The sequence below is a fragment of the Bos grunniens genome, chromosome 16, assembly GCF_055505025.1.
Source record: "Bos grunniens cultivar Pamir isolate PY7600 chromosome 16, Bosgru_T2T1.0, whole genome shotgun sequence".
NCBI lineage: Eukaryota > Metazoa > Chordata > Mammalia > Artiodactyla > Bovidae > Bos > Bos grunniens.
Window position 1 is genome coordinate 36,676,481 of NC_141180.1, and position 13,276 is coordinate 36,689,756.

Consider the following 13,276-nt stretch of genomic DNA (forward strand, 5'->3'; position numbering starts at 1 on the left):
TGACTGCTTTTACAGGATCCTAGCAAAACTCATCAGAAGGATCTCAGGCTGTCAATTCTTTAAGCCCAGAGCACATGATTCAACTTCTAGTCCCTGGCTTCTTCCTTGAATTCAAGCCACAGGCACATTCTAGGGACCCTTGGGAATCAGAGTTCACCCTTTGTGGAAAATGCAAGGACATTTTGGTAAGTCTTCACTAACCTTGCTGGTCCAAACTCCTTCCTTTGGATGAAACAGAATTATTCTTAAGGCAGGAAAAGAAAAATTTAAGGTAAAATCTTCTTCGCTGCTTGGATCATTATCTCCTCCCCTTTAGGGTGCATTGTGCATCTGTGTTACACATTAACTAGGTCCCCTTAGAAAACACAGGAATGCCTACTCCTAAATAGATAAATAAATAATAAAAAAAAGCAATTTCCTCCCGGCCCCAGCAAGATAAAACCTTAGGAGACAACATTCCTTCTTCAATCCTACAAGAGGTCACAATAGCTCTTTACTTGCTTTTCTAGACTATGTAAACCATCAATACGTTACTTTGATGTATATAACCCTCTGTCTCAGAAATTACATAACTGTGCTTTGACTTCTAACAGGAAGAAGAGTCCCCAGAGCTCTCTGAAAGGCTGTTTCCCAGGTTATAATCCTCAAGCTGGCATGAATAAAAATTTCCATGTCTTTCTTAGATTGACTGTTGGTTAATTTTTCATGGACAATGCATTAAACAAATATTTACTGACAGCCACCTATGAGCCAGATACCACCCTACAGTCTGTTGAGCAAAATGCCTGCCCCCAAGAAGACTGTGGTCCAATGGGGAAGACTTTTTTTTAAAGTACTTAATAATTAAACTAGAACTGTAGCAAGTTTTATGAAGAAAATCCACAAAAGTGGTTAAAAAGGGAAGTCAGGAAAGTGACTGAGAGAGGGTGGGGGCTTGGGTAGCGGAGTGACTAAGGCAGGGGCAAGAGGTGCCAGCTTTGAGGATTATTTTAGGGAGCAAAATTAAAGGAACTGGTATTCTGTCAGAAAAATGAAAATCAAACCCACAGTTTGATGCTACTGCTCACTCATTAGGATGATTAAAGCCAAAAAAACATAATACGTGTTGATAAGGACGTTGTGAACCCTCTCACATTGCTGGGGGAATGCAAAATGGTGCAGCCACTTTGGAAAACAGTCCAACAGTTCTTCAAAAAGTTAAATGTAGAGTAAGTATATGACCCAGCAAATCCACTCCTAGGTTTATACCCAAGAGAATGAAAACATAAACTTGAGTTTACACAAACTTGATCACAAATGTTCATAGCAGCATTTTTACCATACTCAAAAGTGGAAACAACCCAAATGTTCATGAACTGATGAACTGATAAGCAAAACGTGGAATAGTCATTCAGTGAAATATTACATGGCCGTGAAAAAGAATGGAGCCCTGTTACGGCCTACAAAGTGAACAGACCTTGAAAACGGGCTACGTGAAAGAAGCCAGTCACAGATCACCTGGTTCCATCTGTGTGAAATGTCCGGAATAGACAGATCCATGGAGACAGAGATCAATCGGTGACTGCCCAGGGTTGGGGGAGAAGAGGAGGAGATGGGGGAAATGCAGAGTGACTGTCCATAGGTACAGAGTTTCTTTTAAAGGTGATGAAAATCTTGTAAAATTGATTGTGGTGGACTTCCCTGGTTGTCCAGTGGTTAAGAGTCTGCCTGTCAATGCAGGGGACACAGGTTCGATCCCTGGTCCGGGAAGATTTCACATGCTGCAGGGCAACTGAACCCATGTGCCACAGCTGCTGAAGCCTGCGTGCCCTAGAGCTCATGCTCTGCAACAAGAAAAACCACCACAGTGAGAAGCCCTGTGTCTCGCAACTAGAGCAGTTCTGGCTCACTACACCTAGAGAAAGCCTATGCACAGCAACAGAAACCCAGTGCAGCCAAAAATAAATTTAAAAAAATATATTTAAAAAAGTTTTAATTGATTATGGTGATAGTTATTCAATTCTGTGAATGTATATTGAATTGTATAAGTTTAAAGGGGTGAAATGGTCTGGGAGTTATATTCCCAATAAAGTTATTACACTATATAAAAGAGGGGTGTGAAAGAAATTCAGATTTAAGCTTTCCTTTTTGTCTCTCTTCTCTTCTTCTTTTTTTTAATACTTGTGAGGAGGACAAAAGGAAGAATTTGGTACAGGGTTGGATTAGGGCATGAGAAAGAGAGGAAGGGGCCAGACAGGATGTGCAGGTCTCCCACAAGCTTGTTAAAAATGACAAGAGGGGCTTCCTTGGTGGCTCAGAGGTAAAGAATCTGCCTGCCAGTACAGGAGACACGGGTTCGATCCTTGGTCAGGAATATCCCACGTGCTACGGAGCAACTACGCCCATGCACCGCAACTATTGAGCCTGTGCTCTAGAGCCTGGGAGCTGCTACTGAAGCCCGTGTGCCCTAGAGACTGTGCTCGGCAACGAGAAGCCCCTACAAAGAGAAGCCTGTGCATTGCAGCAAAGAACAGCCTCACTCGCTGCAACTAGAGAAAAGCTCCACACAGCCATGAAGACCCAGCACAGCCAAAAAAAAAATGACAAGTGGCTCCGCGGCCTCGAGACGCGAGACGGGGCTGTTGTCCGAGACCAGGGAGAGCTGTGATTTGTGGTTTGGAGAAAAGCTAGGGGTCACTTCCCTCGTGCCCACAGTAAGCTGGCTTCCTGTTTTTCAAGACGGTGAGAACATTTCTGACAGGGTGTGATTCCAGGTCTCTGGGAAGAAGGCCCCACCCAAACCATCTCTCAGGAATTTGGCTCCAATTTCTTTTCTACCGTCAGAGAGACACTCTCAGCCTAAGACTTTTGCCTGTCATGCATCTCCAGTCAGAACAAAAATATCCTGGGAAAATAAGAGTTCCTATGAATTATTAACACAGTAAGTCACTTTATCACACTATGGAATGAATCCAAAGTCTCACAAACGTTCCTTGAGGTCCGAGTGCTGAGGAGAGGAAAGATAGACAAACTGGAAGTGCCCTGTCTCTGTGGGAGTCCGCAGCTGCCTTTCTTGCTGCTGGCTGTGTGGCCTTGGGCCAGCTCCTAAACTTCTCTGTCCTTCATCTGTAAAATGGGGATGATGATACTGCTTTCCTCACAGGATGGATGTGGGGAATAAATGAGTTCATACATGTGAAACACTCAGACCCACAGCTGACTTGTGGTACACACTACAAGCGTTACACATTACATCAGAGGTTTGTTATCAATATTAATTATTAACGATGCAAATCAGAGGGAAGTTACTTGCTCAATGACACTCAACTAGTTGGTGGCGGCATGCCACAAAAAAACCTCTGCTTTCATCTTCCAAAGCATTCTGGCATTTTCTTTTTATAATCCATTTTATTTTGTCTTTCAGCCCAAGAATCTTTTTTTCCCCGTGGGAAGTCTTCGGGCACACCAAATTTGTGTCTTTTCTCTTTACAGATGAGGAACCCAAAGGCCGGTGAGGTTGCGGTCACACACACAGCCACCAGAGGGAAAGAGAGCTGGGCCCTTCCCACCAGCCTGAGCAGCGGCCCCACCCCCACCCCCGGTGGTCGCCCAGACTCTATGGCCTCACTCACTGTCCCCACTTCTCCTCAGCTCCTAAATGCCCCCTTCAGCTTTGCTGTGTGACTTGCAGGTTCTTTTTCACAGCCACCACTGGCTTAGTTCTGTTTTGATGTCCCCCAGCACGTATTTACCAAAGGACTAGGTCTGCCCTCAGGAGCCTGGAAGGGGGGCAGCATGCATTCCCTGGGATGGATCCCTGGAGGAGGCCTCCCTCCTGGGGGGGATCGCAGAAGCAAGTGACTATGATTATGTTTTGTATGTAACCGTTTAATCACGTCCTTTCAAAATGCATCGTTCATTTTCAGGGACCACCACGTGGGGCATTTCTGTTATTTTGCAGCCGCACTTGGGGACACAGTTGGGCGGCGCATTAGTCTCTGAAGAGGCGGCACAGAAAGGACCAGGGCTTCCCCTGATCCCCTAATCTCCAAGCTCTTGTTATCTCACAGTCTCTTCTCTGTAAAATAGAGGAGATAACATTTGACCTAGCACGGTCTTATTACCATGAGGTCCACAAGACAAGCCCTGTGGCGTGACACACTGATTCCAAAGCAGGAAATCTCATGGGCGAGGGTGAGACTGGCATCTGGTGAGCAGACACCAGAGATGATGCCAAACAACCTACAACAGCCAGGCCAGCCACCACCATCCCCCTCCCTGGCCCCACAGCTCCGAATGTCAGTAGCGCCCTGCTCTAAAGGATGATCAAAAAATAATAATATGGGGACCTCCCTGGTGGGACAGTGGGTGGGAAACGGCCTGTCAATGCAGAGGACACAGATTCGATCCCTGATCCGGGAAGATCCCCCATGCCGAGGAGCAGCTAAGCCTATGTGATGCAACTACTAAGCCCACGCACCACAGTTCCTGAAGCCTGTGTGCCTAGAACCCGTGCTTCACAAGAGAAGCCGCTTCAAGGAGAAGCCTGTGCACCTCAACGAAGAGTAGCCCCTGCTCACTGCAACTAGAGAGGGTCTGTGTGCAGCAACGAAGACCCAGTACAGCCAAAAATAAATTTAAAGAATAATATGTATGGCGGATCTACTCTGTGCTAGGTAATTTACATGCATTATCTCATTTAGTTGTTCCAGCAGCCCTCTGTGAATGGCAAGGCTATCATTCCCATTTTATAGATGAAAAAACGGAGGCACAGAGTAGTTAAATAACTTGCCCAAGTTCCCACAGCTAGAATAGGCTGGAGCAGAAATGAATCCCAGGCATTTCTGCCTTCCAAACCCACTTTAATCTATTAACTCCAGAACATGTGTCCAACTTGACCATGGCAAGGGTCTCATATCTATGAATAAATAGTAATTTGCACAGATATGTATCTACTCCCATCAATATAAGCAGATGCTGTTGCAGTGAATAAAATGCAAACTTCTTAAAAGTGTCAGTACTTTTATGTTACCTTTCGGTCCCTATGCATTTTCCTCAATCAAAAGATAATCAAAAGTACAGCAAGAGACAATCAAAAATAACAACAGCAATTATACAGCAGCACACTTCGAAAGAAGTCCAGAAAAATCTTTTGTCTCTAAAAAAAAAGGAGTCTCATTATCTAAAAGGTAGGAAATCTCTGCTACCGAGCTGAGTTACATTCAAATCCTGCAACATCCTTTCTATCTTCTTTGCATACTGGCTTAGCTGGATTTACCTGCTGAAAAGGTTAATGAAAATGTCCAGAAGCCAAAATCAAATAAAATCAAAAAAAATCTCTCAGGGGCCATGGGTAAGGATATTGTTGCTGATTTCAGAAGCCCTTCATCTAAAGTTCTTAAGGAAGTTGTGATAAATCAATCCCTTTGAGTCCCATCAATTCTGTTCTAACTACTTTGAAAAGCTGTTCCAGAAGAATGCGTCCCAAAGAACCTTTAAACCTAAAAGTCTCTAAATCTCTCCTCTCTCTAGTCCCTGTAAAGTCCAGCTGCGGGTGAACTCTGAGGGGGCGGCCCCCCGTGCACACGACTTTGAAGAGCATCCCCCAGCAATGCTGAACAGGTCCTGACGGGGCTGCTCCTCACTGCCTCCCTGACAGTACACTTACCCCTTCCCTCTTGACTGGATCCTGCGGCTCCATCTTTGCTCTGGAAGTGCAGAGTTCTGCTTGTTTCCTTTCAGCCAAAATACCAAATGCACTGAATGGCGAGAGAAGACATTCTGGATGTACTTTGGCCGAGCCAGGTAACAGCCAATAGCATTTTTATGGGCAGTCTAAGGCAGAATAACCCTTTCGGGAACCCAGACGTTTGCCTTGTTTTCACTTCTTCTTTTGAAAGGAGCTGTCTGGGGTCTAGCTCAGCAAGTGGGCACCCCCCAGGGACTGTAGGCACCGTGCCTTCCTGATTGGGACAGTCTGCGGTATTTTCTTACTGCGAAAGTCAGCCTCATGATGGGTGACTGGAAGGGTTATTTCTGTCACAAAACGTGGAAAGCAACAGGTGCCACTGACCCTGCAATACTCCAGGTAACAGAGGGGCAAGAGACGGGCTCATTAGTGGCTTCTCAGAAGAGAACCCTGCCAGAAATCCTGCAGCCAAGTCCCTCTGCAGGAGACTCGGCTTTTGCCCAAATTACCATGCAACACTTTTCTCGGAAAGTTTCTTATTTTTCTTTTTAAGGAACTCAGAGTGGCCAAGGGATGCGATTTTCTGTGTAATCATCACTATTGCAAAAGCAGTAAATATTTCAAATCCCTTTATCTGCAGGGCAGGGAAAGTGAGTCACAGCTGCTCGTCTGGGTCCTCACTCACGGCCAGGCCATTGTTGGCCCCCTGCGCTCAGCACGTGTTCAGCCGTCATGGGGGCACACCAGGTCAAGCAGCCAAAATCCAGAGCAAAGCCTCACAAGGTTTTCACCCTTACAGGGCATAGTCCCTGTTTTATTTGCTGTGGCACAAACCCCACAGTTAATATAGGCACATGACCTGGTTTACTTTCAAGTAACAGTTAATTGGGGGCCCACTGTGTGTCAGGCACCGTTCTTGGCATCAGTGGCAAGCTGGGGAATTGGTGCCTCTGTGTAGGAGGCTGCAGACGAAGGTGACCGTGTGTGTGTGTGTGTGTGTGTGTGTGTGTGTGTGTGTGGTCCCTGCTTCCCCATTAACATGTGTCTGGGGTGTACTGGGGGGCAGTGGGGAGGTGGGCATTGACCATTTTCTCTCTCTAACCTCACTTATTGTTTTTTCCCTTCTGGGTCACAGCCCTAATACAATGATTTCCAACTAAGGTTTGGCAAGACCAGAGGTTTCCAATTATTTCAAAAGAGTTTTGAAAAATTCTCCAAAGAAAATGCACTTTAGTTGGGGCGGGCGGGGAGGGGAGAGTGAAGAAAGGGGACAGGTTGGGGAAAACAAAAGCAGTGTCAGAAGTTTGCCATCATGGGTCATTGCCAGGCCCAGAGGAAATCAAGAGAACTACTTCTTGGCCCAAAGCTTCCACTTGGCCCCCTGCGGGCCCGCGGGGAGCTGACAACTGAGAGAGGGGGACACAGACCTCTCCTCTTCCTGCAGCCTTCACCTCCCACCTGCAGTGGGGGTGGGGGAGGAGACGGCGGTACAGGCCCAGGATGCGGTGGGGTTGGGGGTGCGGTAGTACCTGCTCCGTAGGCCTCAGGCAGGCACCGCCGCGGCGTCACCAACGCCTCAGCGGCGGGAGCGCAGCGCGAGCGGGAGAACGCGCTGGGAGGCCGCCGAGGGGAGGCCGCCGAGGGGAGGCCGCCGAGGGGAGGCCGCCGAGGGGAGGCCGCCGAGGGGAGGCCGCCGAGGGGAGGCCGCCGGTATGCTGCGCGCAGAACGCCTCCTTACCCTTGCCCAGGGATTCCCCCACCCGTCTGAAGCCTCTTCAGCCCAGGACCCTCGAGGGCACCTGAGGACCCCGGAGGGCCTGGAACAGACTTGTCCCCGCTCAGGTCGTCTGTGTCTGTCCCCTGTCAGGTCCTTCCCACCCCCCGCCCCGGGCCCAGCAGCCTGGGGTCCTCAGGACCCTTTAGGCCCGTGGGAGGAGGGCGGGCCTTGGGGCGTCCACGGATAATGGGGAATCAGAACGCGGACTGGCCCCCTGGTCCGAAGCGGGGACTGTCCCTGCTGTGTGGCCTGGGATGGCCCTCTACAAGTGTCTGTGGTTTACTGAACTTTCCATGTTTATTTATTACCCTCGAGAGCTGAAAACGGGGATTGGGAGGAGGAGATGGAGGCGCAGGGTGGGGGGTGGGGGAGGGTGTGGGTGTCGGGGAGCTGGGAGGAGGGGAGTGTCTTCTTTACATCTCTGGCCCTTGCTCTCCCGCCCTGCTCTCCTCTCCTTCTGAACTAGGGAGGGAAACTACAGATTGAAATCCGATTTTGTCTTGGGGTTTAAAATGACAATAATAAACACCACTGATTAACCTAAGGACATTTTGCCCAATAGCACATAGCAGACCAAGGCGTGTCCTGGGAACACGTACTAATGTTTCCAAGAAACTGACCTGTGCTTGAAACTACCTCTGATGAGAGCCAAAGAATCATTTTTAAAGCAAAGAGGAGATAACTAAAAGAACCTATCGTATAGCACAGGAAACTTGCAGCACTCTGTAATGACCTATATGGGAAAAGAATCTAAAAAAGATGGATATATGTATAAGTGATTCACTTTGCTTTTCAGCAGAAACTAAGACAACATTGTAAATCAATCACACTCCAATAAAAATTAATTTAAAAAATAAATAAAAGGGAAAAGTGGCCAGACTCAGGTTCTGCCAGGACTTTCCTGATTTTCTCTTCTCCACCTTCCATACAGTTTGATTCATTACAGGGAAATTATATTAGGATTTTATCCAGAAAAGGACCCCAAAACTAATTTTGGGGTCCTTTTCCCTAGATTAGGTACTCTCTAATCTCTCACAATGGAGAAAGTGTTTGCTAAGAATACTTGTTTGCCAAGATCTGACAAGAGAATTTGGGTCCCAGATCTCATTCCCAAATCATTACCATATATTATTATTATTAAGCATCATTTAATATAAAGTGTAACTATATCATGTGGCTAAGAATCTAGCGGGGAAGGCAGAATTTCATCTGGTAAAACACTTGATGAATTTGTAACTATAAAAGAGCTCTAAAGAAGGGTTGGGGAGCTGGTCAGGGACGTCTTCCCTAAAAAAGTGACCTTGAGCTGAAATGGGAAAGAAAGATGAATAGACCAGTGCTGAAGCTGAAGCACCAATATTTGGCCACCTGATGTGAAGAGCTGACACATTGGAAAAGACCCTGATGCTGGGAAAGATTGAGAGCAGGAAAAGAAGGGGTGACAGAAGATGAGATGGTTGGATGGCATCACCGACTCAATGGATGTGAGTTTGAGCAGACTCTGGGAAATAATGGAGGACAGGAAAGCCTGGTGTGCTGCAGTCCATGAGGTCACAAAGAGTTGGACACAACTTAACGGCTGAACGACAGCAAAGCAAAAGGGGATGAGATGGCGATGGGGTGGTGGAGACATCCTTCCAGATAAGGAACAGTAAATGCCAAGGCCTGTGGCAGAAGAGAAATTGCAAGGTCAGTATAGCTGAAGAGCACCAGACAGGAAGAGTAAATGAAGAAGGAGCCTGGGGAAGTGGGTAGGGCCAGACTTATAGCCCGGGTGAAAGAGCTTGATTTTTGTTCTAGGAAAAGAGACAAGGCATTAGAGGATGGAGGGTGATCAGAGCTGTGTTTTTAAAAGTTCACTGTGGCCGCCTAGAAGAGAAGTGATGCGGAGACAAGAGACCAGTGGATTTGGGGAAGAGAAGATTCATTTTTTGCTGTTGAACAGGCAAAAGATGGGCTTCCTGGGTGGCACCAGTGATCAAGAATCCACCTGCCAATGCAGGAGACACAAGCGACTCAGCTTCAATCCCTAGGTCAGGAAGATCCCCTGGAGGAGGAAATGACAACCCACTCCGGTGTTCTTGCCTGGAGAATTCCATAGACAGAGAAGTCTGGCAGGCTACAGTCCATAGATCTGCAAAGAGTCAGACATGAATGAAGTGACTGAGCACAGACACAGGCAAAGATACCAGTTGCCTGAACTGTATGGTGGCAGAGGTTAGAGAAATACATGCATTTGAGAGATATTTAGGATGGAAATTGACAAAACTTGATGATTGACACCAAAGGGAATTAAGAGGATCTTTGTATTACTGTTGTAATACAAACAAAAAATAAAAATGGTCTTTCTGAAAATGAAGATTTTCAGAAATTGAAAAGAAAAAGTTTATATGGGAAAATGTAACCAAGATGTGAGATGTTGAATTAGCATCACGCAGCAGAGTGGCAAATCCCTGGGCTGTTCTTGAAACTGAACAGGACCCTGTGCAGCTCCTAGGCACAGAAGCCTTTCTGTGTACCCCATTTCTTGTTTGTAGGGAACAGACTCCAACCTCCATGACTTTCCCTGAGTCCCAAAGGGTAGAATTGGGCTGTTACTAATCTGGGAAGGGAGGGAAAGTAGAGACAAGAGAAAGTTAGTTAGTGAAAGTTAAGTCGCTCAGTCGTGTCTGACTCTTTGCAACCCCATGGACTGTAGTCCACTAGGCTCCTCCATCCATGGGATTCTCCAGGCAAGAATACTGGAGTGGGTTGCCATTTTCTTCTCCGGGGATCTTCCTGACCCAAGGATCGAACCCAGGTCTCCCACATTGCAGGCTTTAACCTCTGAGCCACAAGGGATTTAAAGAAAGTCCTTAAGAAACAGCCAACAAATAACAATGCAGCCTTGGGGTAGGGTCCTCGTTCTGCCTCAAGGGATACACATAATAATATCTTTAAACTCTTTGTAGAACCAAAACTCCACAACAAATGGAAGATGTCAGCATTCTTCATTCCAGAGAAGCTCTCTAGATTAAAGGAACCGCAGTAACCCATCAGATTACCAGAGACTAGTTTAAAGGAGTTTAGGCACACACTCTAATCTTATCAGCAATCCCCTCCTTGAACTATTGCTGTAAAACTCATCATCTAATGCTCCTGGGTTGGGACACAGTTTGTGAAGGGCATGAGTCCTCTCTGTCCCTCTTTGCCTGGCAAAGCAATAAAGCTATTGTTTTCTACTTGACTCAAAACTCTGTCTCTGAGATTCAGCACTAGTGCAGAGGCCGAGTTTTAGGCATCATTCTGAGATCAGACAATGATACCAGGGCTTCAGAACAGTGCTGATGTCATCTCTACTAGGAATGTTCTGGAGTGTTTAAAGTTTTGTTGTGGGCCTTTATTGCAGAGACTGCTGTAGGTGCTCTAGTGAAAAGAGAACACTCAGTCGTGTCTGACTCTTTGCGAGGTATCGACTGTAGCCTGCCAGGCTCCTCTGTCCATAGGATTCTTCAGGCAAGAATATTTGAGTAGGTTGCAACACCTTCCTCCAAGGGATCTTCCCGATCCAGAAATCGAGCCTGTGTCTCTTAGGTTTCCTGCATTGGCAAGTGGATTCTTTACTACTAGTGCCACCTGGGAAGCCTATATATATGTGTGTGGGTATGTGTCAATCGCTCAGTCGTGACTGACTGCAACCCTATGGACTGTAGCCCACCAGGCTCCTCTGCCCAAGGGATTCTCCAGGCAAGAGTACTGGAGTGGGTTGCCACATATATAAGCTTATATATATATATATATATCTGTGTGTGTGTATATATATATATGCCTATGTATACATACATATATATATATATATATAAGCCTATGTATATATATCAGAGAAGGCAATGGCACCCCACTCCAGTACTCTTGCCTAGAAAATCCCATGGACAGAGGAGCCTGGTAGGCTCCAGTCCATGGGGTCGCTAAGAGTCGGGCACGACTGAGCAACTTCACTTTCACTCTTCACTTTCATGCATTGGAGAAGGAAATGGCAACCTACTCCAGTATTCTTGCCTGGAGAATCCCAGGGACAGAGGAGCCTTGTGGGCTGCTGTCTATGGGGTCGCACAGAGTCGGACACGACTGAAGCGACTTAGCAGCAGCAGCATGTATATATATGTGTGTGTGTGTATAAACAAATGGGGTTTTGCTTTCAAGATGGCAAAGTAGAAGGACATGCGCTTGTCTTCTCCTGTGAGAACTCCAAAACTGCAACTTGCTACTGAACAATCATCAACAGGAGAATGTTGGATCCCACCAAAAAAAGATACCCCATGTCCAAGGGCAAAGAAGAAGCCCCAGCAAGACAGTAGGAGGGGTGAAATCACATTTAGAATCAAATTCCATACCCCCCAGAGATACTCTGAAAGTGAAAGTTGCTCAGTCGTGTCTGACTCTTTGCAACCCCATGGTCTATATGGTCCATGGAATGCTCCAGGTCAGAATACTGGAGTGGGTAGCCTTTCCCTTCTCCAGGGGATTCCAACTCTGGAATCGAACCCAGGTCTCCCACGTTGCAGGCAGATTCATTACCAGCTGAGCCACCAGGGAAGCTCAAGAATACTGGAGTGGGTAGCCTATCCCTTCTCCAGTGGATCTTCCCAACCCAGAAATCGAAACTATGTCTCCTGCATTGCAGGTGGATTCTTTGCCAACTGAACTATGAGGGAAGCTCAGATGCTAGGAGGGCTCAAACAAAACCTTGTGCGCACCAGAACCCAGAGACCCCACCGAGACTGAGCCAGACCTGCCTTTGAGTGTTTGAGGGTCTCCTGTGGAAGTATGGGTCTGCAGTGGCCTGCCACAGGGGCAGGGGCTCTGGGTGCAGCAGAGCTCAGTGTGGCATAAGTCCTCTTGGAGGAGGTTGCCATTAACCCCACCATAGAGCCGCTGAGCAGACGAACTTTCACAGGGAGTCCTGTGTAAGTCCTGGAGAAGGAAATGGCAACCCACTCCAGTGTTCTTGCCTGGAGAATCCCAGGGACGGATGGAGGAGCCTGGTGGGCTGCCGTCTGTGGAGTCGCACAGAGTTGGACACGACTGACGTGACTTAGCAGCAGCAGGAAAACAGACTCTTGTGTCTTGTGCGCACCAGGACCCAGGAGAAAGGAGCAGTGACCCCACAAAAGACCGACCCAGACTTGCCTGTGAGTGTCCAGGAGTCTTCGACGAAGCCATGGGTTGGCAGTGGCCTGCTGCAGGATCAGGGGCTCTGAGTGTAGCAGTGCGTGCATGGGACCTTTTGACTGAGGTCACCGTTATCTTCATCATCTCCACCATAGTTTGGTCTCAGATCAAACAACAGGGAGGGAACACAGCCCCACTCACCAACAGAAAGTTGAATTAAAGAGTTACTGAGCACAGCCTCGCCCATCAGAACAAGACCCAGTTTCCCCCACAGTCAAGTCTCTCCTATCAGGAAGTTTCCATAAGCCTCTTATCCTTATCTGTCAGAGGGCAGAGAGAATGTAAACCACAACAACAGAAAACTAATCAAACCGATCACATGGACCACAACCTTGTCTAACTCATTGAAACTATGAGCCATGCCTCGTAGGCCCACCCAAGACTGATGGGTCAAGGTGGAGAGTTCTGACAAAACTTGGTTGACTGGAGAAGGGAATGGAAAACCACTTTAGTTTCTTGCCTTGAGAACCCCCATGAACAGTATGAAAAGGCAAAAGATATGCATTGAAAGATAAACTTCTCAGGTCGATAGGTGCCCAATATGTTACTGGAGAAGAGTGAAGAAATAACTCCAGGAAGAATAAAGAAACAGAGCCAAAGCATAAACAACTCTCGGTTGT

The 13,276-nt window shown here is 47.2% G+C and overlaps 1 protein-coding gene across 4 annotated transcripts in view; it reads right to left on the reverse strand.

The window, feature by feature from the left end:
• Positions 1-13,276, reverse strand: part of LOC147356593 (solute carrier family 2, facilitated glucose transporter member 5) — a 44,647-nt gene that overhangs the window by 21,435 nt on the left and 9,936 nt on the right. The window contains exon 1 of one of the 4 annotated variants that reach the window (XM_086344317.1): positions 12,615-12,772. The exons of 2 other annotated variants lie outside the window; for them this stretch is intronic. In XM_086344317.1, the coding sequence (XP_086200443.1) occupies positions 12,615-12,749 (135 nt within the window). In that variant the 5' untranslated portion in view covers positions 12,750-12,772. Of the gene's footprint in view, positions 1-5,647; positions 5,739-12,614; positions 12,773-13,276 lie in introns of those variants that run through there. One more of the 4 variants, XM_086344320.1, reaches the window with a different exon arrangement.